The sequence below is a fragment of the Diabrotica virgifera genome, chromosome 8 (assembly GCF_917563875.1).
Source record: "Diabrotica virgifera virgifera chromosome 8, PGI_DIABVI_V3a".
Classification (NCBI taxonomy): Eukaryota; Metazoa; Arthropoda; class Insecta; order Coleoptera; family Chrysomelidae; genus Diabrotica; species Diabrotica virgifera.
Genome location: NC_065450.1, coordinates 160,688,274 through 160,714,938, shown reverse-complemented (window position 1 = coordinate 160,714,938; position 26,665 = coordinate 160,688,274). Strand labels below are relative to the sequence as shown.

The following is a 26,665-nucleotide window of genomic DNA, read 5'->3' as shown; positions in this document are numbered from 1 at the left end:
AGAAGACCTAATCTCGGTACTTCCGATTTCTTCGATTCATTGATTTTTTATTTCTTGTCTATATGTCGAATTTAAATTTTTAATTTTATTTGATTTCTTGAGTTTTAAAACCAACAATATTTATTTCTTCTACAATCGATACGTATTATGCTGCATCACGTTTTTATTTATTTTTATACTCCAAAGATTTGAAATTTGTTAGGCACGGGTGTGACTTATACAACTAAACTAACCTGTATTGTCCTATCTGTGTTCCATTTGTTAGCTATTTTTGAGAATCACAAATCACATTCATTAACTCAAGTCTTCTCCTCTGATGAAGTGGTAATGTGCACAGTTACACAGAGAGTAGTGAGCGAGTGTTGTTTACACATACCGAGTGGATTGGCGAGTATATGATTGAAGGGTGGGAGGTCGAAGACTCGGCCTAGTAAATTGAACAAGATCCGAGTGACTGTCTCGCCATATGACTGGGTCGAGTGCTCGGCCAAGTACTCGTTCGTATGTTTATACCAAACGAGCACTCGGCCGAGAACACTGTCTCGCTACAATACTCGTTACGTGTAGTCAAGGTTTAAGTCTGAATCCGCAATAAACACCGTGTCATCGGCGTATCTGATACTGTCAACGTATAATGAATTTTATCGCCAACTGTCACTAAAGTCATTCATTATTGTACTCACTTGCCCTCATTTCCGGTAGTAAAGTAACACTTTATTGTACTGAAAGAAGAATTTTACTTTACCTGCCGCGATTAATCGGAATTGAATGTAAGTGGTCTATGGCAGTAATAGATTATTTATTTGAGTTAACTTACAATTTATTTACTTTAATTATTAAAAATATTGTACAAAATTTACGACATTGTTAATTAAATAGATGTCGAAAAGTGAAATTCTGTAGTATTTTGTAATTATATTCATATAAAATAAATCAACACTTTAACAATTTAGAATTATTCAATATTGATAAATACCTATCGATTAAAAATCGAAAGCGGCCATCATGCAGAAATCACCTGTCATCACTGAAATTGTAAGTAAGATTAAAACCAATATCAAATAGCTGTCGATAAAATTTTGTATGCACCACGTCAGTAAAGACTCTTTATCGAACTTGTCTGTTATACGATATATATATACGTTATATATATTGACGTGATCTTGATTATTGATATGAGATAATATTCTTATTTGTCATTTAATTTAATCAATGCATTAATAATAATTTAATTAATTAACCAGATCACATATCAATATGTTTTCAATCTCAGGGCGAATTATAAAAGTAATTACTTACTTACGTGGCTTCTCAGTATTTCTCAATGGTTCCTAATCGGGATAGGAAAGAAAAGAGTAAAATAATACACACATATGGATTACAATTATAATCAAAATATTGTTTATTTTATTTAAATGGTAATCACTACTTAATATGTGCTAGATCTTATTATTCTTAAACATAACATTTACAAATGGGAATCTTATTTCCTTTTGGTTTCCAATTGAAAGTTTTTATTAACATTTAACTATTAGGATTTATTAGCAACAATTCTATTTAAGTTTGATGAAGCTTTTCTGATATTATTGATTATGTTCTTCAATTTTAAATGTGGTATTTAATACGAAAAACCCATACATTAATGTCCAAACAAATGAGACTGACCTTTTTCTGGTGAACTGAGAATGTCTTCACACAAGACCCGTTTCCTGCTATCCTTGGCTGCGATCAACACCTCGTTCTGGCTTCCAGTAATGTTCTCCTTTGAAAACTAGCTCGTATAGCTCCCGTTCCTGCTTCTGTCGTGATGCCGTGTTTCTACCTTTTTCGAAACTTCAATCAGCTACCGGGACACTCTTGGCTCAAGGAGGTTCTTTACTCTCGACCTGGCCTACCTCTCGTTCCACGATAGATACTCCACACTCACGGAACTACACCGGCTTTCTCACTCTCCGTACACTACCGTCTACTACTGGACTTCACTTCTCGACAGGTCAAAACATTCTGATCTCTATTTTCAGTCATTCACCTACTTTCTAAATATCCCTTCCAGATTCACAAATCAACCTTCCACCACCAACTCTCATTCGCAGTATTCCTCAAAAACCAATTTTTAATCTTTCTAAATATGCTTAATGGATTTCAAAAAAATATAGTTAATTCCCATTCTAAAATTATTTTCTACTATTTACAAAATTTAATGACCTATTATCTACTTCAACTGAGTCTTATTTAGCATAGGCTAATGATCGAACCTTCCGCGAACAACGATAATGGTACGCGCCATTCACTTTGTTTATTCTCGGCGCATTGTCCCGAGTTCCGTAAGCTTTTTCTAATCACTTCTTAAAATTAAATATAACAATTTGTTGTATACAGGTTGTTCTAAATTTATATGCCCGTGGTTGAGAAAATTGAAAATATTTTATATTAAATTGAATTCCGTTTATAATTATCAAAATTTAATTTTCATATCAAATAGAAATATAACAAATCCCCGCCTTGTATTCGATAAAATTTATCTGCATTTTTAAATAAATTTTCTCGAGGCAAAACCAACTCCCTCTATATTTCCTTACTTTAATCTACGTCTTATATCCTAACTTACTATCTACTTCATGTATCTGTCTTTTATTCGTGATATTTGTATACATCGTGAATATTATAAATTCCTCGGATCTTTTCCGAGTTCCTGTGCCTCAACTCATAACTATTTATCCCATTTTCATTATTCACGATGTACGGGCCTTCGAAAACAGGCATCAACTTTGCGCAAATGCCCCCAGGAAGATTTGATACTCGTAATGCCCTCACGAGTACTTTTTCACCCTTTTGGAAAGTCACTGGTCTTCTTTTTCTATTTTGTTCCTGTCTTTGGATATATTTTTCGTTGCTTCGCCGTAATCTTCTCTGTACGGTTTCAATCACCTGTTGATATTCTTTTGGCTCTTGGTCTTCCCATGGCCTTATCGGCAGTACACCCTTCATGATGTATTCTGGAGTCTCTTTTGTTACTGTGCTCGGAATTGTATTTAGATACCTTTCTATTTCCGCCATTTTCCTGTCCCAGTGGCGATGTTGACCATCTGTTGCAATGCGAAGAAATTTCGTCACTTCCTGTATGAATCGTTCCGAAGGATTACTCTGTGGATGCCTGATGCTGACAAAATTTGTCTCTATTCCTCGTTCTCGAAGTTGTCCCTTGAAACGATCATTTCGGAAATACGTTGCATTGTCCAGTAGAATCTTTTTTGGTGTTCCTACTATGGCTATAAAATTGTCGATTTTTCTTAATATTTCTTCCCCCTTTGTGGTGCGGCAACTATATAATTTTACGTATTTTGAAAACACATCCACCATTACCAGAATATGTTTGTTCCTTTTAGTGGTCATAATTAGCTCGCTTAACATACCTATCTATTGCTACAATGTCTAGTTTGTTTCGGGCTTCATTATTTTTGGCAACATTTTCGTTTTTGAAATTCCGACTCTTATATTTTTGACATACATCGCACTTCTGGGTAATTTCCTTTGCAATGCGGTAATCCTGTCGGCTGATGTAATTTTCCCTAAAAACGAGCCAAACTTTTCTGCTACCGATATGCCCATTGTCCTCATGTAATTTCTTTATTATCTTTTCAGCCAATGTCTGTGTCACTAAATATAGTTCCTTTCCGTCTATTCTCTTAAAATATATGTTATTTTCTACTTCCGCTCTTCTTTTCTCTCTTTTCTCTAGGTCTTCTTGGTTTGTTCTTATCTCATTTAACGAATATATCCCTTCTTCTTGTATTAATCTATTTAGTCCCACCTGTAGAGTAATTGTTTCCTTTTTTCCGGTGTCCTCATCCCGTGTTAGAGCGTCGGCTATTATGTTGTCTTTTCCTTTTATATATCGGAACTCAAAATCATACTCCTGTAATAATAGAATGCCTCTATGTATTCTATTATTTACTAATCTATTCTTCATGATATGTACTAAAGCTGCATGGTCTGTTTCGATTGTAAATTTTGCTCCCAATAAGTAAAACCTCAATTTGTTTACGCAATATAGTACACTGGCAAACTCCAATTCTGTAACACTATATTTTCTCTCATGTGTTTTAGTCACTCGAGATATAAAACATATCGGCACTTCTTGGTCGTTTTGTATTTGAGACAGAACTCCTGCAAATTTTTGTATGGACGCATCAGTTCGGAGTATAAAAGGTAAATTGTAAATGGGGTGGTATATTTTCGTTCCTTTTGCGAATTCTCGTTTTAATGTTTCGAAAGCTTCCTCCTGTTCTTCTTTCCAATTCCATTTTATTCCTTTTTTAAGCAATTTTATCAGAGGGATTTCCTTTTGGCTCAAATCGGGAATCAGTTTTTTAAAATAATTAATCGTGCCAAGAAAACCTCTCAATGTTTTCAAATTCGTTGGTCTTGGGTATTCATCTATGAGCTTGATTCTGTCTTCGGCTAATCTTACTGTTTTGGTGTCCAATTGAAAACCCAAATAAATGACTTCTTTTTGAAAAAATTGACATTTTTCAATGTTTAATTTCAATCCCGCTGTGTCCAATTCTTCCAGAATTATTTCTATGTGTTCCAGATGACTCTGAGTATCTTGTGAAAAAATTAATAAATCATCGATATAATGAACTATGAAATCTTCATGGCGATTCAAAATGGTATGTAGAGCTCGGACGAGTGCAGCACAAGCACTCTGCAATCCAAATGGCACTACCTTAAACCGGTAGACAATACCATCAATAGAAAAAGCGGTGTAGTTTCTACACTTTTCAGCTAACGGTATCAACCAAAAACTGTGTTTTAAGTCAATTTTCGAAAATAGGTGTGACCCGGTGATTCTTCCAAAAATGGCCTCGATGTTTAGAGGTGATTCATATTGTGATACAGTGTGCTGGTTGATATTCCTGGCATCTAAACATAATCTCAATTCTCCATTGCTTTTCTTTACTATCACAATCGGGTTAACATACGGTGAATCACATCTTTCGATGATTTGATCTTCTAACATTTTATTTATTTCTTCTTTCACCTCTTGTCGATACTTGTATGGAATCGGGAAAGTCTTTGATCGAAAATTTCCCAAGTTTTTCACCTCAAATGAATGTTCGTACTTTTTAGCCACTCTGTTTTCCTCATTGATCAAATTTTCGTAGTTTCTTAACATCAACCGCAATTCTTTTTCTTTCCCTTCTCCACATATCAATTTTCTGTCTTTTTTCTCAGACTCTTCACACATGTTTACCGTGCATTCTGCATCCTCGTTTGCATATACCTCCTCTTCAAATACTACTGTTTCAATCATATTCTTTTCACTTTCATTTTTTAGCTTTATTTCTTCTTCTCCTGAGCTCGTCTCTTCTTTTGAGGAATCCCAGGTTTCCGTTGTTTCTGATACTCTCAATTTTTCTTCTTCTGGGCTCAACTCTTCTTTTGAGGCGCCACAGGTTTCATTTTCTTTTATCTTTTTCTGACCTTTTCTCCTTTTTTTTCTTTGTCCTTGCTTCGCTGCCAAATTCATTTCCACTGTTTGTTCTTTACCTGATTCGTCCGTATTTTGTTTCTCATGTTCCTTGTCCTGTTCTTTTTCTTTTTCTTCTGTTAGTTTCATCGTATTATTTTTAAAATCTATCACTACATGTTTTTCTGCCAATTCGTCAACTCCTACTATCATGTCATGTGACATGTTTGGCATTATTACACATTGTAGTGCATACATTTTCTTACCCAGTCGTACCATTACTCGTATGCCTTCATTTATAGTTGCCAATGTCCGTTTGTTTGCGCCCACTAAATTTACCCTAGGTATTTTGTAAATTAAATTTGTTAAGTTAACTTCTTCTATTAGATTTCTGTTGACCAATGTTATTTCAGATCCAGTGTCTATCATAATTTTAATTGGTTTCTCGTTGATAAATCCATCCACAAATTTTAAATTAACTCCATTTTTCTTTTCGTTGTTTCCTGCCAATTTAATAAACTCCTTGGGGTGACAAAAGATTCCTGTTTGATTTTTGGTTTTTAGTGAGGGCCGTCGTGAAAAGACGCCGGTTGCTCATCGTTGTTTATATTTTCGTCATAATGTCTCTCTCCGTCATATTCATCTGTCTGGGTATTATTTACTTCTCTTCTATTTTATCTTGGTCTGTCGGATCTGTTTCGGTTTTCTCGATATCCCTGTTCATTTTGTCTACCATTATTTCTGTTTTCTTGATTTGAGCGTGTGGTGTTTCTATTCTGGTATTCTCGATTTCTGTCCTCATTCCATTGCCTATTTCTTTGTTCATAATTTCCTCTTCCGTTGTCTCTATTTTCGTTTTCCCTTCTGGGATTAAAATCTCGTCTTGTATAGTCCCTCCTATTTTGATTTCTATCTCTGTAATCTTGTGTTTCTCGGGGCCTGTAATCTTCTCGCGACCTTCTTGATTTTCTTTCTCTTAGACGTGATTCTCTTATTTGTAGGAATTGGCATAAACTATCTATGTCTTTGTAATTTTGCAATGTGATATGGTCTTCCAGCGTTTCCTCGAAATGTCTTGCAATCAGTTCGACTAATTGTTCCGATGAGTAATTATATTGGAAATGTTTTGCATTATTGTAAATTTGCAAAGCATAATATGTCCTTTCTGATACACCCATCCTATCATTGTATTTCCCATTTTGCAATTCCTTGTTAATTTCCAATTGTTGGACCTTTCCCCAGAAATAATTCAAAAATTTTTGTTCAAATTGTTGCCAATTGCCGAATTCTTCTTCTTTGCTATCGAACCATAGGCTTGCTTCATATTTGAGATGGTTTCTGATAGTTTATTTTGCTGTTTCGAAATTTCCGATGTGTTGTATTTTCTTTTTCAGGCTATTTATGAACGGCACTGGGTGTAATCTTCTTACATCCCCGCCAAACCTTATCTTCACGTCATCTGTGCTATGTATAACCATTTCTCTTCTTTCTCCTACATTTTGTTGCGTCCGGTTTTCGGTGACTTGTTTTTCTATTTCTGTGATTCTTTTTTCCACTTCTTCTCTATCTACTTGAATAGCATTTTCCAACTTATTTTCCAAATTTTCTAGTTCCCTTTTCTGGCCATTCGTTAACTCCTTTATTTTATCTTGAATTTTCATTTCATACTTTTCTATGCGTTCCTCCATTTTCTTGTTGTTCTCTTCTATGGCTTGTTTTGTTTCCTTCTGATTTTCTTGCATTATTCTTTTTGTTTCATCCATTTTTTGATCCAATTTTTGTTGTGTTTTATCCATTTTTTGATCCACTTTATCCATTTTCTTTGATGTTTCTTCCTGATTTTTATCCATTGCTTGTTTTGTTTCCTCCTGATTTTTATCCATTGTCCTTTTTGCTTCATCCATTTTTTGTGATTGGAGTTGCATAAGTTGTAATATCTTTTCTAATTCTGACAATTCTTTTTTTCCTGTTTCCATGGTTGTTGTGTCTAAAATATCTTCTTTGTCTGAATTATCCTCTTGATTTGAATGTTCTTTTTGTTTTTTATTGTCTTTGCTTTGGCTTCTTGTCACAGACATTTGTTTTCAAGAAGTACTCTCCCCGCCAAATATGAAATTTTACTAGTATGTTACCAAGACGACTTTTTCTCACCCAAATATTATAAATTGTCAATAAATATATCAAATGTAAATATCGTAAAAATAAAATATTAAATCAGTTATGTAAAATTTGTACCTAAAGAGATCTAAAATTTTATGTTATCAACTGTAAGTATCTCACTTTTTACCACAGGCATATAAATTTTTAAATACCGGCTTTACTCTTTCTATCCTTCAAATTTGCCACTAGAAATACTTTTCCATGCTTTCCACGTTGGACGACAGTTGACGTGATCTTGATTATTGATATGAGATAATATTCTTATTTGTCATTTAATTTAATCAATGCATTAATAATAATTTAATTAATTAACCAGATCACATATCAATATGTTTTCAATCTCAGGGCGAATTATAAAATTAATTACTTACTTACGTGGCTTCTCAGTATTTCTCAATGGTTCCTAATCGGGATAGGAAAGAAAAGAGTAAAATAATACACACATATGGGTCACAATTATAATCAAAATATTGTTTATTTTATTTAAATGGCAATCACTACTTAATATATGCTAGATCTTATTATTCTTAAACATAACATTTACAAATGGGAATCTTATTTCCTTTTGGTTTTCAATTGAAAGTTTTTATTAACATTTAACTATTAGGATTTATTAGCAACAATTCTATTTAAGTTTGATGAAGCTTTTCTGATATTATTGATTATGTTCTTCAATTTTAAATGTGGTATTTAATACGAAAAACCCATACATTCATGTCCAAACAAATGAGACTGACCTTTTTCTGGTGAACTGAGAATGTCTTCACACAAGACCCGTTTCCTGCTATCCTTGGCTGCGATCAACGCCTCGTCCTGGCTTCCAGTAATGTTCTCCTTTGAAAACTAGCTCGTATAGCTCCCGTTCCTGCTTCTGTCGTGATGCCGTGTTTCTACCTTTTTCGAAACTTCAATCAGCTACCGGGACACTCTTGGCTCAAGGAGGTTCTTTACTCTCGACCTGGCCTACCTCTCGTTCCACGATAGATACTCCACACTCACGGAACTACACCGGCCTTCTCACTCTCCGTACACTACCGTCTACTACTGGACTTCACTTCTCGACAGCTCAAAACATTCTGATCTCTATTTTCAGTCATTCACCTACTTTCTAAATATCCCTTCCAGATTCACAAATCAACCTTCCACTACCAACTCTCTTTCGCAGTATTCCTCAAAAACCAATTTTTAATCTTTCTAAATATGCTTAATGGATTTCAAAAAAATATAGTTAATTCCCATTCTAAAATTATTTTCTACTATTTACAAAATTTAATGACCTATTATCTACTTCAACTGAGTCTTATTTAGCATAGGCTAATGATCGAACCTTCCGCGAACAACGATAATGACCTATTATCTCTTTCAACTGAGTTTTATTTAGCATAGGCTAATGATCGAACCTTCCGCGAACAACGATAATGGTACGCGCCATTCACTTTGTTTATTCTCGGCGCATTGTCCCGAGTTCCGTAAGCTTTTTCTAATCACTTCTTAAAATTAAATATAACAATTTGTTGTATACAGGTTGTTCTAAATTTATATGCCCGTGGTTGAGAAAATTGAAAATATTTTATATTAAATTGAATTCTGTTTATAATTATCAAAATTTAATTTTCATATCAAATAGAAATATAACAATATATATATATATATATATATATCTGATAATATCAGCCTCTATCCATAAAGAGTAACTTTACTGACTTGGTACATAAAAACTATTGTTTCACTTGTAGACATATTCAAATTTATTGTACAAGATCATTCTCTTTGCCTTATCCCTATGCGGGGTCGGCTTCCCTAATTGCATTTTTCCACGCAAGTCTATCTTGGGTCATATCAATGTTAATTTCCTTCACCAACATATCCTGGCTCATCGTCTCCCCCAGGCCTTCTTTGATCTTCCTCTCCTACTCCTTCCATCTGCATCCAGGAATGTGCACTTCAGCTATTCTTCGTATTGGGTGATTAACGTCTCGACGTTGAACATGACCAAACCATCTTAACCTGTGCTTTCTCATTTTGGCATTAATTGGTGCCACACCAATTGGTGACAATTTATTGTATACCAAATACATCAAAAACAATAAACAATATACAACGTTTACTTTAAACAAATGTTTGCCGGAAATTGACAAAATAAATAGACCCTTGAAATCTAGATAGATACCTACGATTTGCTACGCTAATAAAATATTTTCTTAGAAAATCCATAATTATTAAATTCAGGTAGTAATGTGAAAGTCCAGATAGATAATAAGCGACAGATAATGAGCTCGTTCATATCCATGTTATATAAATTCGAACTAAGAGAGGAAAATTTTAAACTTTTATAATTTATTGTTAAAATATGCACAATAAATCGTGTTAGCTTAAATATACAATGTTGTTTGAAATAATCAAGAATATGTAATATGTGAATTTATGCGCAATTTGCGTAAGCATGGCTGCTATGCCTACAGTTACCCATGTCAGCGCAGCTTACAAAAGCAATAAGTGTACTAATAACGTAGATAACACAGACCTTTTATCACCAAAGATGTTGTCATTTAATACTATTTAGTATAAATTTTATGGAAATAAATGGCAGATAGCGAACACTAAATTTATTCAATTTTGCTCAAGTATACTTTCGCTTCTAGAAGCGTATAAAATAAGCCAAAGAAACGCTATTGTAAAAAAGAACTGATCCTAGCCAAGTTCCATGTCCTTCGATAGAAATTTAAAATAATTAAAAAAAGAAGTAATTTAAACAAATGTTACGACATTCAAGGATACCTTCCTAGTTTGGCGAAGTAAGTCGACAACGTTATTTTAGAATTTTGTTATTTTAGAAACAAACAATTTTTTTTTCAATCAGAGGAATTATTTATGTTATTTCTGTAAATATAACAGACAATGATTATCTGAATAATTCACTGTTTTGGTTGTAAATATTTTTTTGTAAATAGTTATTTTTTTTGTTAATTTTTTTTTATATTTTTAATTTATTTTTTTTTATTATTACTTTTTTATTGTTTTTTTAATATGCTAAGACATAAAACCGATTCAACATCTCGGAGGTTTAAATCTTATTAGTTTTTTCTCTTTTTGTGCTCTTTTGTTTTCCTTTTTTTTTTTTTCTCTTTTTTCTTTTTTTTTATTGTTCTTTTTTCTTCAATTATAATATACAGTAATTACTTAAATACAGGGTAAAATTTATTGAAACAATTTATATTTATAGTTTTTGATATGTTCGTAAATTATTTTTAATGTATTAATATCTTCAGAAAAAATCAAATTGTTCAGGTAGACGGGAAGTGAAATTTATAATATATTAAAATTATCATAAAATGTGTTTATATTTACTGATTGATGTGAACATACGAGGTGATCACCTTCTTTTCCACACACACACAGTTAGGTGACTCTGTGAGACCCAAACTATACATATATGAAGGGGGGTAAGAGCGTGATTACATCTCAATATATTTATAACTCTTATGAAATGGCCATACAGAATGAAGCCATCTTTTAATAGGAATTTCAGGCTGCATTTGTTTATAACTACTTCCAGTTCTCGTGTTTCGATAATACGTTTGCCAATTTTCTTTTTGGTGTCGTCTACTAATAACGTCAATATCCGAAATGGATGGTAAGTTCATGGGAAATTCTTCGCCTATTTCAAGGGCGGATTTGGCTAGCCTGTCTACTATTTCGTTACCCCTAATGCCTGCGTGTCCCTCTATCCATGATATAATGATGTTTTTTCCTTTTGCAATTTTATTATAAAGAGTCATAATTTCCAGTTCTATATGATTAGGTTCTTGGGACTTATGTACGTTAGTTAGTCTATCAACGACACTCTTACTGTCTGTAAATATTATGCAGCTATAGGGTTCGTTACTATATCGACTCATCTGTAGAACAAAGTCTTATCTGCAAGATGCATAGTTCTCAGCATAGCGTTTTAAAGACATAAACGTATTTATATCCTAAACTCATAAACTTAAAGTACTGAATTTCGGATATGTTTTTACGCAGATGGGTTCATTTCTATTACCTATTACACATCTTTCTTATGTTTAGTATTTCGTATAATAGTGGGTCTGATCTTAACATGCGACGTTTTAAGACGGAATCACGAATGTCATTAGTGAATATAAAACATTATTTTACGGAAACTTAAAAAGAATACTTCGTCTTATATGTATTTAGTACATTTTTGTCCGGAATTACATATTTTGTTTTGGTCATATGTGAGTATATGTACTATAATTTTAAAAATTTTCTCTAGATAATCTCTTGATTTATACGGACTAGGTAATACGTATTCACTATTTTACCGAATTAAGTTACTAAGTTAATTGAATTCCATTAAAACCAAAATTTTAGTAATTTTCCCAATAATTATTATTATTCATAATAATTATAATTCAAAACTGTCCTTAATTAGGTAAACACTTAATGCGATTTATCAAGGAACTAGCACAGTATAAATAGGGACAGTAGAACCACTCTCCGAAAAATCGGAGGTAAAATCTGTAGTCGCGCATGGCGACCGCGCAATGTTCTTAGTCGCTTTTGCCCCACTCTCGCATTGCTATTCGCATAGAAACGTACGGGTTTTAACAGGGAAAACCCGCATCCACCACTGGTGAATTACCAATTGTGTACTGCCGGTATTACTTCTTGGGATCAAAGAGCCGACAGAGGAGTGATTTTACTGTGGAACCTCTATATACTGTGGAACTAGTAATAAATGAAACTAGGTAGGTAAGTATATTTTTATAAAGGTGTAAAATTATTTTTTGTTTATTTATTTTTACTAAATTTTTAAATCATACACTTTGACGTAGCATTAGCATCACAGGAATTACTATTATAGTAGTTTTCTAACAACATAATATAGATTTACAATTTCTGCTAAATTAGACTGCTGAATAGGAACATATAGTCTAGTAAAATAAAATTACACTACATATAAATCATAATGTAAATTCGTATAGGTTGAAACAAATTTTATATCAAAGTTTAGGTGGGTACAAAAGATATTTTCAAGAAAGTATCCAAGATTGGTCTAAAATCACTTAAATAAAATGTGGCTACTTACTGAGTTACAGGGTGTTTATTTAAAAATTTAAAAATTATTTTTACCAATTACTATCAAACTATTTGACGTATCCTTATCATACTTGGTAGAAAGTGTGGCTATTATACATCCTACTAAATTGTGATTAATAAACGTTTCTAGCTAGTGTCAGAGGCGTATGACAGGGGATAGTTAATGGTTAACCCTTCCCAAATTCTACGCCACTGAGGGAATTACTATTTTAGTACAATTTTTCGATTCTCCAATACTTTCTATGTAAATAATATACTCTTTACTGGTAACGATTAAGTCATTAGTTTTCGAGATATTGGACGTTAAAAATGAAACGGCATAGTTATTTTGATTCATTCATTCATTTATTTTAAACTTCCAATATCTCGCAAACTGATGACTTTATCGATACCAATAAAGTTATTTACATACAAAGTATTGGAGAATCGAAAAATTTCGCTAAAACAGTAATTCACTCAGTGGCGTAGAATTTGGGAAGGGTCAATCATTCACTATCCCCTGTCATACGCCTCTGGCACTAGCTAGAAACGTTTATTAATCACAATTTAGTAGGATGTATAATAGCCACACTTTCTGCCAAGTATGATAAGGATACGTCAAATAGTTTTAAAGTACTTGGTAACAATAATTTTTAAATTTTTAAATAAAACACCCTGTAACTCAGTAAGTAGCCACATTTTAGTTAAGAGATTTTAGTTAAATCTTAATATTTTTAGGTCTAGAATCTACAACTTAGAGATTCGACATTCTTAATGAAATTTAACCCTAAAAGGGCCCGTAATAATATAACCCCAAGAAAAAAAAAGAAGAGGAAAAAAGAGAAAAAAATTTAGTAATTAGTAAAAAATTACTAGAAACCCAATTATCGAAACGGCATTTTAAAATACTTAATCCCCGCGAGGTTATTAAAAAAACAAATTATAAACAAATTTGAATAATTTTCAAATGTCATTTTAGGGGGGAGTTTAATTGAAATTTGAATTTATCAATACATTTATCGAAAATATTGATAAAAATAAAAATAATGAGATCTTATTCATGTGAATATTTCTTTGGCAACAACCGCGTTTTTGCAATTAAAAATATAGTAACATTTAATAAACAAATTCAATATCTCAAAAAATATTATATATTTTTTGATATTTTTTTTTTCGCTTAATACTGGTAACATAGCGCAACTTCGTCTGTAAAAAAAGATATTTTATAGTGTTTATTTAAAACGCTAAAAATATTTTTTTGCTAATTTGTTTTTTAGGTTTTATATACAATTATTTAAATTAGTCCTGTCGCCAGGGGGGGTACAACGGCCTCGTTAATTCAGATGGACTTACCCAAATTTTTTTTATGTATTTTGACCCGTAGAACACGAATTTTTTGGGTAACAGTTGATCCGGATGTCGATAAGATTGTTATAGACCAAGAACTTGAGGAATCAAATAACAGCGATTTTTGGCAAAACAAAACAATATTTTGTATTTTTTGGGTCATTTTAAGCAAAAAATATTTCTACAAGTTTTTTAGTAGGATGCACAGTTTTCGAGATAAACGCGGTTGAACTTTCAAAAAATCGAAAAACTGCAATTTTTAAACCCGAATAACTTTTGATTAAAAAATAAAATAGCAATTCTGCTTAGCGCCTTTGAAAGTTCAAGTCAAATTATGTCGGTTTTGATTATTTGCATTGCTAAAAATTTATTGTGTTATTGCTAAACAAAGCTACAAACAACTAGTGCGTGAGTGATGTTTGTATGATTTCTCATTTAAAATCGAACGAGTAGGTAGAATAGGTACTAGTGCAATCAAGACTATTTCTACGTTACATGCGTTAAAACGCATGTAAAAGCACGGGAAACCCTACGTGTTTATAGCTTTGTTAAACAATAAAAAAATAAATTTTTACCAATGCAAATAATCAAAACCGATATAATTTGACTTAAACTTTCAAATGCGGTAAGCAGACTTGCTATTTTATTTTTTAATCAAAAGTTATTCGGGTTCAAAAATTGCAATTTTTCGATTTTTTTAAAGTTCAACCGCGTTTATCTCGAAACCTGTGCATCCTACGAAAAAACTTGTAGAAATATTTTTTACTTAAAATGGCCCAAAAAATACAAAATATTGTTTTGTTTTGCCAAAAATCGCTGTTATTTGATTCCTCAAGTTCTTGGTCTATAACAATCTTATCGACATCCGGATCAACTGTTACCCAAAAAATTCGTGTTCTACGGGTCAAAATACATAAAAAAAACTTGAGTAAGTCCATCTGAATTAACGAGGCCGTTGTACCCCCCCTGGCGACAGGACTAAATTAATAGTGGGCAAAATTTAATTTAGTTAGTCTTATGTGAACGATTTACCCTTCATCTTTGCAGAAAATAATCCTATAGACCTTTATTAGCAATTGAATGACCTCAGCAGTTAAAAAAGTAATTTTTTTGCAAAAATGACCCCTTTTTAATTATTTAAACAATGATGCCCTTGTATGATTTGGATACTTTCTTGAAAATATCTTTTGAACCCACCTAAACTTTGCTATAAAATTTGTTTCAACCTGTACGAATTTACATTTTGACTTTTTTTTATTTTATTAGGCTAATAATATTTTATTTCACAGTCACTCATTAACAATTTCTTGCTAACGGTTTTATCTTAAGAGTATTTGGAGTCATAATAATTATACTAACGCAAACAAAACTAAACGTATAAAAAACAAAACAACAGCAATTACTTAACTACTAAATTAATGATAAGAAAATCAATCTGAATCTGCAGATTCGTTAATAACATTAACATTGTGATGTGACAATGAATTAAAAAAAGTATAATAATCTCATGGAATAACACCAGACTGACACATACCAATCAAATCTTTATATTTATCAATGGATATTTTACCCGTGTTGAGCTGGCCCCCCCACTTGCAAAAATTAAAAAACAAATAGCCCTGATTTATGAGCTATTTATGAGCTCTCATATTCCGCAAACTAAAAATTTTGAGCTCGTTCCACTGAGCAGGAATTTAATACCCTAGTGGGGGGGCTGAGTCAGCCCCCCCACTACTTAAAAATAGGAATATTGAATCGGTTTTTGCGGCAGAATTACGAGCTATTTATGAGCTCTTGAAATTATATAGTTTCGATTTTTGAGCTCATCCCCTTCACCCCCAAACAACCCTTTAATTGATTTAACTTAAGAGAAAGATGCTGAGAAAACTTAAAATATATCGTATTGCGAATATAATTCCTATAGCTTATATACTCTAAGAATAAACTATTAAATCAAGAGCATTTCGATTATTGAGCTACAACCCCTTCGCCAGAAAACCACCCTATCTTCCCGGCTTAAGAGAAAGTTGTACTTAAAATGCGTTAAACTAATTATTTGGCTACTACATTATTTAATAATTTTTAAGCTTCCAAATTACGCGCATTTAGATCAGTAAATTGCAATTTATCTTGTATAGTGCAGTCACTGAAGGTAAAAATAAACGATTACCTTCAATTTCGGTGAACCTTCATCGATTTTCACGAAAATTGGTCAGTGGTTAGAGGATACGTCAAGAAACAAAGGTGACATGGTACCACCTTGCGCCTTTACCCTGAGGGTGGATACCGCCCCTTCTCGAGGGTGAAAATTATTTTATAAAAAATAACTGCACAAATCAATAAAAGAACAAATTAAAAGCTAAATTTATTACATAAAGTTAATAAAATAAGTAAATACTTTTTAAGTTATTAAAGATCAAAGATTTTAATTATTTGTGAAAAAAATGCATGTTTTGAAGAGGTTTTTTGCAAATCACTAAAAAACTGTAAGTTTTTACAAAAAAGTTAATAGTAGTTTAATTCGTATAGCTTATATTCTAAAAATAAACTCTAAAATCACACGCCTTTTGATTATTGAACTACAACCCCTTCGCAAGAAAACCATCCCATATTCCCGGCTTAAGAGACGGTTGCACTTAAAATAATTTAAATTAATTATTTGTCGACTATATATTGTTTAATAATTTATGAGCTCGCAAAATATACGCATCTCAATTATTGAATTACCATTTTCTTGCTATAGTGCAGTCACTGAAGGTAAAAATCAACTATGACCTTCGATTTCGGTAAATCTCCATTCATTTTCACGAAAATTGGTGAGCGGGTTTTGATACTATCAACTTTTTCTGTATCTTATTTTTCATAGGTATTTCTAAGTACTTTGACAAGTATTTAGTACCTAAGTGTTATAAAATGCATCTCTTTCCCATTATTTAAGCTTGAACCCTTAGATTTGAACAGTCGCGGAAAAAAATATACATTTAATTACCAATAACTTACTTTAAATTAACATTAAACGGTTTTTCAAGTAAGCAATTTATTATATTTTTTATTAGCTTTAATTTTAGTGATGAAAACTTTTTTGTAAAAACTTACAGTTTTTGAGTCATTTATGAAAAATCGCTCTAAAGCATGCATTTTCTTTCCAAAAATTAAAATATTTGATCTTTAATAACTCAAAAAGTATTGATTTATTTTAATCACATTATATAACAAATTTTGCTTACAATTTGTCCCTCTCTCGATTTGTGGTGTTATTTTTAATAAAGTAATTTTCACTCCCGAGAAGGGGTGACATATACCCCAGGCTAAAACCCCAAGTTGTTATTGTCAATTCGTGAAAATAAATGGCGATTTACCGAAATCGAAGGTAATAGTTGATTTTTACCTTCAGTGACTGCACTATAGAAAGAAAATGGCAATTCAATAATTGAGATGCGTATATTTTGCAAGCTCATAAATTATTAAACGATATGTAGTCGCCAAATAATTAATTTAAATTATTTTAAGAACAACTCTCTCTTAAGCCGGGAATATGGGGTCGTTTTCTTGCGAAGGGGTTGTAGCTCTATAATCGAAAGACGCGTGATTTAAGAGTTTATTCTTAGAATATAAGCTATACGAATTAAACTACTATTAACTTTTTTGTAAAAACTTAAATTTTTTCAGTGATTTACAAAAAACCTCTCCAAAACATGCATTTTTTTCACAAATAATTAAAATCTTTGATCTTTAATAACTTAAAAAGTATTGACTTATTTTATTAATTTTATATAATGAATTTTGCTTTTAATTTGTTCTTTTATTGATTTGTGCATTTATTTTTTATAAAATAATTTTCACCCCCGAGAAGGGGCGGTATCCACCCTCAGGGTAAAGGCGCAAGGTGGTACCATGTCACCTTTGTTTCTTGACGTATCCTCTAACTACTGACTAATTTTCGTGAAAATCGATGAAGGTTCACCGAAATTGAAGGTAATCGTTGATTTTTACCTTCAGTGACTGCACTATACAAAATAAATTGCAATTTACTGATCTAAATGCGCGTAATTTGGAAGGTTATAAATTATTAAATGATATGTAGTCGCCAAATAATTAGTTTAATGCATTTTAAGTACAACTTTCTCTTAAGCCGGGAAGATAGGGTGGTTTTCTTGCGAAGGGGTTGTAGCTCAATAATCGAAATGCTCTTGATTTAATAGTTTATTCTTAGAGTATATAAGCTATATGAATTATATCCGCAATACGATATATTTTAAGTTTTCTCAGCATCTTTCTCCTAAGTTAAATCAATTAAAGGGTTGTTTGGGGGTGGGCAGCTCAACACGGGTGGATATTTTGATAGGCTCAGAATACAAAGTCTTCAGGTCGGTCTGTAATGAATTTCTTGTGTTACCGCGAAGAACCAAAGTATCGTAATCGCTTTGTGTCAATTGATGCTTATAAAATAATTTATTAGGATTATTAGTTTGCATAAACCTCTTTTATAGTATTCCACGCTATCTTGACGCCTTTGATATTTTTAAGCCAAACTCTATCATTGATATGGGATTTGAAACCAAAAAAAATTTCCTGTTTCATATTTCGAACTTCGTAGGGTTCTCCTTCAATTTTTGACTATTTCACTAAGAGACGCCATTCATCCGGAGTGTATATCATTTTTGTTTCAGAGGCACGCTCAATTACAGAGTGAACACTATCACCTTCATTTTGAGTGTGCCCTTTTTCCAAAAAACGATGTGTAATGGAAATATTGAATTTTTTTGCAGCGTAAACGTACAATGAAAAGACATATATTATATGTGTCTTAAAGCAAAAGGTATCGCTATCATTTCAGCGTGTATATCGGTGATTCACAAGGCAATTTGGATAATTTTTTAAATCCACTTTGAATATTGATTATTGCACATTTAACTTTGTTTTGTACTTTGGATCCATCTGTATAGTAAAACTGATAACGTGCCCATTTATGGAGTATAAATGATTGAAAAACGGCTGGATTTAAATGAATATCCATAAAAAAGTGTTAATTTGTTTTGAGAAAAGCTCTTCTAATACATGGGAATACATAGGTGAAACTTGATTTTCATAAGTAGGTATAGAAAGTATTTCGGTATTGAGATATTTTCAAGTAACTATCTACAAGAAGGGAACATTTTTTCTTAGTCCAATATTTATGAGTTAGATCTGAAATTGATAGCTTAAGTATCTATCTACAAGGAGGGAACATTTTTTCTTAGTCCAATATTTATGAGTTAGATCTGAAATTGATAGCTTATGTATATCCTGCAGATAGTTTGTATTTTTTCCTATGAGTCTAGTAATGAATTTATTACGTAAAAACTGTCATCGAAATTCCACTTTAATTTCCATAAAATTTATATACAGCGTGTCTACTTAACTTGGAAACATCATAATATGGAAAACTTTTTTGTCATGCATTTTACGAAAAAAAAAGTTATTCTCTATAAAAAGTTCTGCATGCTCTAAAACCTAAGATTCAATCATCATATATCAAATTTTGTCAATATTATACGAGATATGTCAAAAATATGAACTTCGTTCAAGAGTAAAGTACCATTATTTCTCTCAATATCGAAAATTCTTATTATGAAAAGTTGTTTGAAAATATAAACCAAGATCAAATATGCAATTACATGCTTCTAATTGGAAAAAAATATTTTCCAAATTTTTCTCAAATTTATTGATACTAACTTCGTTTTTATTTATTACACATACGATAGCTCTTTTATTATTACTTTTATGAAAAAAGGTATTCTTTGTAAAAAGCTCTGTATGTCCTATGGCCGAAGATGCAACCATCAGATATCACATTTTATAAATTTTATACGAGGCATGTCAAAAAATATGTATTTCACTCAAGAGTAAAGTACCTTTATTTTTCACAATATTGAAAACGGTTATTAAAAAAGTTGTTTATACCTAATTAAAAACTATGTTTCAGTATGCAATAACATCCTTCTAATTGAAATATTGTGAAATATAAAGGTACTATGTATAATCTTGAGCGAATTTCATACTTTTTGTCACACCTCGTATAAAATTAATAAAAGTTGATATATCATGGTTGTGTTTTAAATTTTATACCATGCAAAGCATATTATGAAGAGTAACATTTTTTCATAAAATGAAAAATAAACGAGTTATCATATTTGTAATAATTAAAAACGATGTTAGGTATCCATAAATTTGAGAAAATTTTTTTTCCAATTAGAAGCATGTAATTGCATATTTGATCTTAGTTTTTAATTCCAAACAACTTTTTGTCATAATATTTTTCGATCTTGAGAGAAATAAAAGTACTTTATCCAAGACCGAAATTCATATTTTTTGACATACCTCGTATAATATTGAGAAAATTTGATATCTGATGACTGAATCTTAGGTTTTGGGGCATGCAGAACTTTTTATAAAGAATAACTTTTTTTCGTAAAATTAATAATAAAAAAGTTTCCAATATGTTTCCAACTTACGTAGACACGCTGTATATATTCAACCATTTCCTATTTTATTTAGTATAACTTATTTACAATAATTCAATTGTTCTAACAATATTTTTTTTGTTACAGTTAAGAGTGTCTCTAGCCGAACGGAATGGAGCATGGCAGTTCTCTTGTTCTCAATAGTTCACATACTACTAACGTGAGTGGATTAAAGTGTAAATAAGTGGTAAAATTGTTAAAAAAGTACTAAACTTTAAAAACTCAGTTGTGCAATTCGATGTCGCCTTGAACTGAACTGCTATTCTTAGTGTCTACTTCGACTGTGATAAAATATCTTAATAAAAACTTTGTTCGTCCCCATCCCCATTAACTAAGATTTAATTAGGGATATAGACCATTTTGTAATACCTACTTTATGTTTTCTAAAAACTTCATTAAGGATATTGGAAATATTTTATTTTAAAACCACATTATTTATTTTATTTAGAGTATGGCGTTTCAACACATTTAAAAGATTGTAATAAACAATAAACAAGTTAGAACAAAATTGGCTCTATGTAAAATATACTTAATCATAAACAATTTATAGAACAAAATATCGACATTGTTGATGTAGAGCAAGCGTTCACAGGTGCGCATCGCACGCATCGGACGGATCGCATCAAACGCCGGACTCAAACGACTCGTGTACTTGGCGTATAATCGTCACTTGCGTATACTGGCAATGCTGTGTGAGTGGGTTACTAGTACAATTATTGTACTATTTGTCAAACACTAATAATAGTATTGCTAATACTATTATTAATTTTCAAACAATTGTTCTAGTAACCCTCCCAAAAGACATAGTAAGTAACGCAAGTAACGATTATGCGCCAAGTACACGAGTCGTTTGAGTCCGGCTTTACGGATCAATTTTTCATAGTGCGTCCATTATATCGACAGCGTTCGGATTTGTCGACGTGAGTATCAGCAATCGGATTTACAAAATTTTTTTAAACAGATACAAAAGATCACCTTTTTTGCTCTGGAACATAACGGTTTAGGTTTTTTGGGTCATTCTAAACAAAAAAGGTATCTTGTAATTTTTCTCAAAAATGGATTGTTTTCTAGTTATAGGCGATTTAAAATCTAAGAAATGCGAAAATACGCATTTTGCGGCCTAAAAACTCATATTTAGAATATAGGCCAGGGCGCATCTGTAAAAATATTAGTACATTTGGACGTTGAGAGGTGATTCAATTTTGTTTGCAGAAATTACGTGAAAATAACTCAAATAATAATATTTAATTTATCCTCCCTCTCAAAAAGATCCGGAACATTGTTTAAATAATCAAAATGTCAAAAAATGAAGGAAAAATTCGATTTTTCTCTTGGTTTTTTGATTATAACTTTAAAAGTATTCATTTTCGAGAAAAGTTGTACTAACATAAAAGTGGTATAATTAAATTTACTATAATATAGAATTGGTTAAACATTTAAAAAATAGTCACCCTTGTTGCAAAATAGCAATAATTGAGAAAAAACCATACAAAAACAAGTATTCGCATTTTACGTTTTTCGACCATTTATGCTACACTTAGGACCCTCATATTTCACCCAGAAAAAATTTATGATGCAGCACAACAATAATGTAAATTTCATTAAGATCGGTTTAATAGATTTTGCAGAATAAATATTGCAATCCCGCTTTCGCAAAAAAATTAATTTTTTCAAAATGTTACAGGACTGAAAATGAAGTAGATAGCAAGTTGAAGTTTTTTTATATATAGAACTATACTGTATCTTTCATTTGCAATTTGCAAAATTAAAATCGATTAACTACCACGGCGTCAGGAATTTTTTTAAATAAACATTAATTATTGGTGCTACGCGCAGGACAGCGGATAGTTTGTTCTGATTGGGCATTCCAATGACCTTTGATAATTATTGATACATTTTAATTTTTATTACATTTCGATATAAATAAATAAATTTGTTTATTGCAAAATAAAAACACATACTCTATCCGTTGAAATAACACTTTTTTTAGCAAACACTTTCTTTGTTCATATATTTTAACTTAAAGAATAAAAGTTTATTATTTTTAAACATATGCAATTGTTTAAACAATATTTCACACACAATAATAAAATTAGTTTGATTTTTGTGGAATTAAAGTATTAAAATACAACAAAATATAGATTAAGAAAATAATATATTAGATAAAGATTGGAAAAAATTTTGGTGAAAATTCCACACCTGTAATTTTGAACCAATCAAAATACGTTATTTTGACAGATCACCATGGCAACGGAGGTATTTTATCGGAAATTTTTTGCTCGTGGGGTACCCAACAGCGAATTATAGTGGAAATTTTTTGACGTTTACAATAACAGAACATATTTGACAGACTGGTTTTTATTTGTTTACATAATTTAGTTTTGATTCATTTTAGTTACAAAGCTAAGATGTTTTCTATATCCTTCGGACACCTCCTCTCTTCTTAATGGCGAAAATGCAGGACTTTGAATGTTTTCAATTAAGTTTCTATGTCTAATAAAATATATATAATATTTAGACACTAATTTATTTACCTTTTTCCCATTCAGTACTTTCAATTTTGCGTAGTTTAGTTTTAAAAACGCCAAAAAATAATTTTCTATCACTTGTAGTTACTCAAAACTTATGTAAAATTGAAGAATATACTATTTTCTATCTTGAAATGGTATTCCCATGCAACTACAATGAGTAGAAATTACGAATTTGAAAGCCTAAATAATTGCTGACAAAGCTATGGCGCGCTATTAATCTGTTCATGCACCTTTGGATTTTCAAATGCAAATTTGGTGTGGAATTTTCTTACCGAATACCACGCGAAGTCAAATTAATATCCGGAAATTTTTTTTTGATCATGAATATTTTTAGAAAATTTCCCTCGTCTGCGACTCGGGAAATTTTCAAAATATTCATGATCTCAAAAAAATTTCCGGAAATAATTTGACCTCTAGTGGTATTACTAGTGAAAATCAACTTGTGTGAATCGAACACCGCTGTCCTGCGCGTAGCACCAAAAATTAATGTTTATTTAAAAAATTTCCTGACGCCGTGATAATTAATTGATTTTAGTTTTGCAAATTGTAAATGAAAGGTACAGTATACTTCTATAAGCAAAAAATTCAACTTGCTATCTGCTTTATTTTCAGTCCTACAACATTTAAAAAAAATGAAATTTTTTTGCGAAAGCTGGATTGCAAAATTTATTTTGCAAAATCTATTAAACCGATCTTAATAAAATTTACAGTGTTGCTTTACTATATCATAAAGTTTTTCTGGGTAAAATATGAAGGTCCTAAGTGTAGCATAAATGGTTGAAAAACGTAAAATTCCAATACTTGTTTTTGTATGGTTTTTTTCGCAAATATTGCTATGTTGCAGCAAGGGTGACTATTTTTTAAATTTTCAACGAATTCTATATTGTAGGAAATTTAATTACGCAACTTTTATATCAGAACCACTTTTCTCAGAAATGAATAGTTTTACAGTTATAATCAAAAAACCAATAAAAAAATCGAATTTTTTCTTCATATTTTGACATTTTAATTATTTAAACAATGTTCCGGGCCATTTTGAGTGGGAGGATAACTCAAATATTATTATTTGATTTATTTTCAAGCAACTTATGCAAAAAAAATTTGAGTCACCTCTCAACGTCCATCTCAAAACATCTTTTTAATGTTGCCAAGTAGTTAAATTGTCGCATAAACATTCATTTACAAGTTCTGCAGAGTGATCGGGTATAACTTCAATTTAAACCGTTGTTATTTAATTGTTAAATATGCGTGTCCATCCGATTTTTTTGCCGGTGCGGCGCGCTCTATTTCAACAATCTCCTATTTTCCTCCGAGAGATATTTTTTTTTAAATTCTTTGGAACATTCTAAATAAAATAAGTTTCTTGTCATTTTTCTCAAAAGCTAATAGTTTTAAAGTTATAAGCGAATTAAAATCCGAAAATTTTCGCTTTTTTCGGATTGTAAATCGCTTATAACTTTAAAACTGTAAACTTTTGAAAAAAAATGACAAGAAACCTTTTTTACTTGGAATGTCCCAAAGAATCTAAAAAATATATTTTTCAGAGGAAAATAGGAGATTGTTGAAATAGAGCGCGCCGCACCGGTAAAAAAGTCGGATGGAGACGCATATTTAACAATTAAATAATAACAGTGTAAATTGAAGCTAGACCCAATGACTCTTTAGTATCTTGAAAATGAATGTTTGAACTACAATATAAGTACTTGGCAACCTCTGAAATACTATTTTAAATATGAGTTTTTAAGCCTAGAAAATGCGTATTTTTGCATTTTTTAGATTTTTAATTGCTTGAGAACTCAAAAACTATCAATTTGTGAGAAAAACCACATAATACCTTTCTTATTTTAAATGAACCAAAACAACTAAAAAAAATGTTCCAGAGCAAAAAAGGTGATCTTTTTATTTGTTTAAAAAAATTGTTTAAACAATTTCTGTCAAAAAATTCTGCCCGGCGCCCTTCAGATTTGTTTAAAGGGAACATTTTTGAATAGGATTCCGCAAAGAAACCGAATTAGAAATTTTTTCAGACGGGAGCGATCTCACCACATGGACTATCAAGCAATACAAATATTTCTATTATTTTTTGTTTCTGTAAGTACCAACGTGTACCAAAAAATTCAATGTGTATGTTTATTTATAATAATATGTAATACATAATAAGGTATTATATAATTTTGAATCCATTTATTTTATTGTTCTATATTTTTCCTAAACGATTAGTTAATAAAATAAACTTATTACAAAATAACATATTTGCATATATTTATGTAAAATCGTGCAGGATTTATAGGTACTCGCGGGTCACCATTTACTCATTTTACCTTTTAAGGTAAAAAGGTTAACTAGATAGGCATACCAGTTGAGGGTTAATGTTCGTCCAAGTTCCTCCTAGATATTATGCCTTCTTTGTTGGTTCGAATAACTAGGGTGTGCTAAGTTATATAGGTATTCATATTCTTGCACAGCTGTAATTAGTCGTGATGCGTCCATGATGCAAAAGCAGGTGTTGACAGGACGATCGTCAAATGCAAATAGCCGTAGGTTTGCTCCCATTTGACCATGCAAAATTACGAACAGAGCGCAGAGTCCACTGATTGCGTCCACTGATCGGCATTCCATATGACGGCAATAGAAAATCTTGAGGGAACTGCTCTTGTAGGCTCGCTCGCTGGTGGCACTCCTCTCCGTTATGTGCTTGACAGATTGGACCTCGTCGCAACTGAATGACGGTAATGGCAGCATACCCCGTCTGTCCAACATATACGCACATCTACCATGTTGAGTTCTGACGCGGTTAAGTGTGCGTCAAATCCAGGTGGTGTCTCTGTAATGCAAGGTATAATTATGTTTGGTTCAGATTCGGAACATTCATGGGTCCATTTGGTGATCATGTTGAGCCCTGTGGCTGCGGCCGATTCTGCTGTTTGTATGGAAAATTTTCTGGACCGCAGTCGACTTTTGGTTCTTCTTCTTCTTCTTCTTCTTCTTCTTCTCTTTCTTCCTCTTCTTCTTCTTCTTCTTCTTCTCCTCCTTCTTCCTCCTCCTCCTCTTCTTCTTCTTCTTCTTCTTCTTCTTCTTCTTTTTGTATAGACATAACTCTGTCTAATTTTTTAATGTGCCTCCACTAAGTTGTCATTCCATCGTTTTTCGTGGTCTTTCCACTGATCGTCTTCCTATTGGGGAACCGTCTCTCGCCGTCCTTATCACTTTATTTGTTGTCATTCTGCTTATGTGGTCATTCCATTCTTTTCTTCTGTTTTTTACACAGTTATTAATGTCCTTCACCTTGCATCTTCGTCGTAACTCTGTACTTCTAGCTCTGTCCCATAGCGTCTTACCATCGATTTTTCACAGGGTTTTCATCTAAACTGTTTCGAGCCGTCTTTTTGTCCTCTCTGCGTCAGGTCGTGTTTCTGCGACTTATGTCATTATTGGTCTGATGATTGGTTTGCAAATTCTGGCTTTTATTTCTGTTATTATATTTTATTGCCCCATATTGTGTCATTCAGGCAACCTGCGGCTCTATTTTGGGCTATTGATTATGTTCAAAATAAGAGAGCTAAAGGGAA

General features: G+C 31.8%; 1 protein-coding gene across 2 annotated transcripts in view; it reads left to right on the top strand.

Moving 5' to 3' along the window:
- Positions 1–21,177, top strand: part of LOC126890528 (uncharacterized) — a 512,073-nt gene extending 490,896 nt beyond the window's left edge. For both annotated transcript variants that reach the window (XM_050659532.1, XM_050659531.1), the window contains exon 7: positions 20,653–21,177. In XM_050659532.1, coding sequence (XP_050515489.1) covers positions 20,653–20,729 — 77 coding nt within the window. In that variant the 3' untranslated portion in view covers positions 20,730–21,177. The remainder of the gene's footprint in view (positions 1–20,652) is intronic.
- Positions 21,178–26,665: the final 5,488 nt, after the last annotated feature.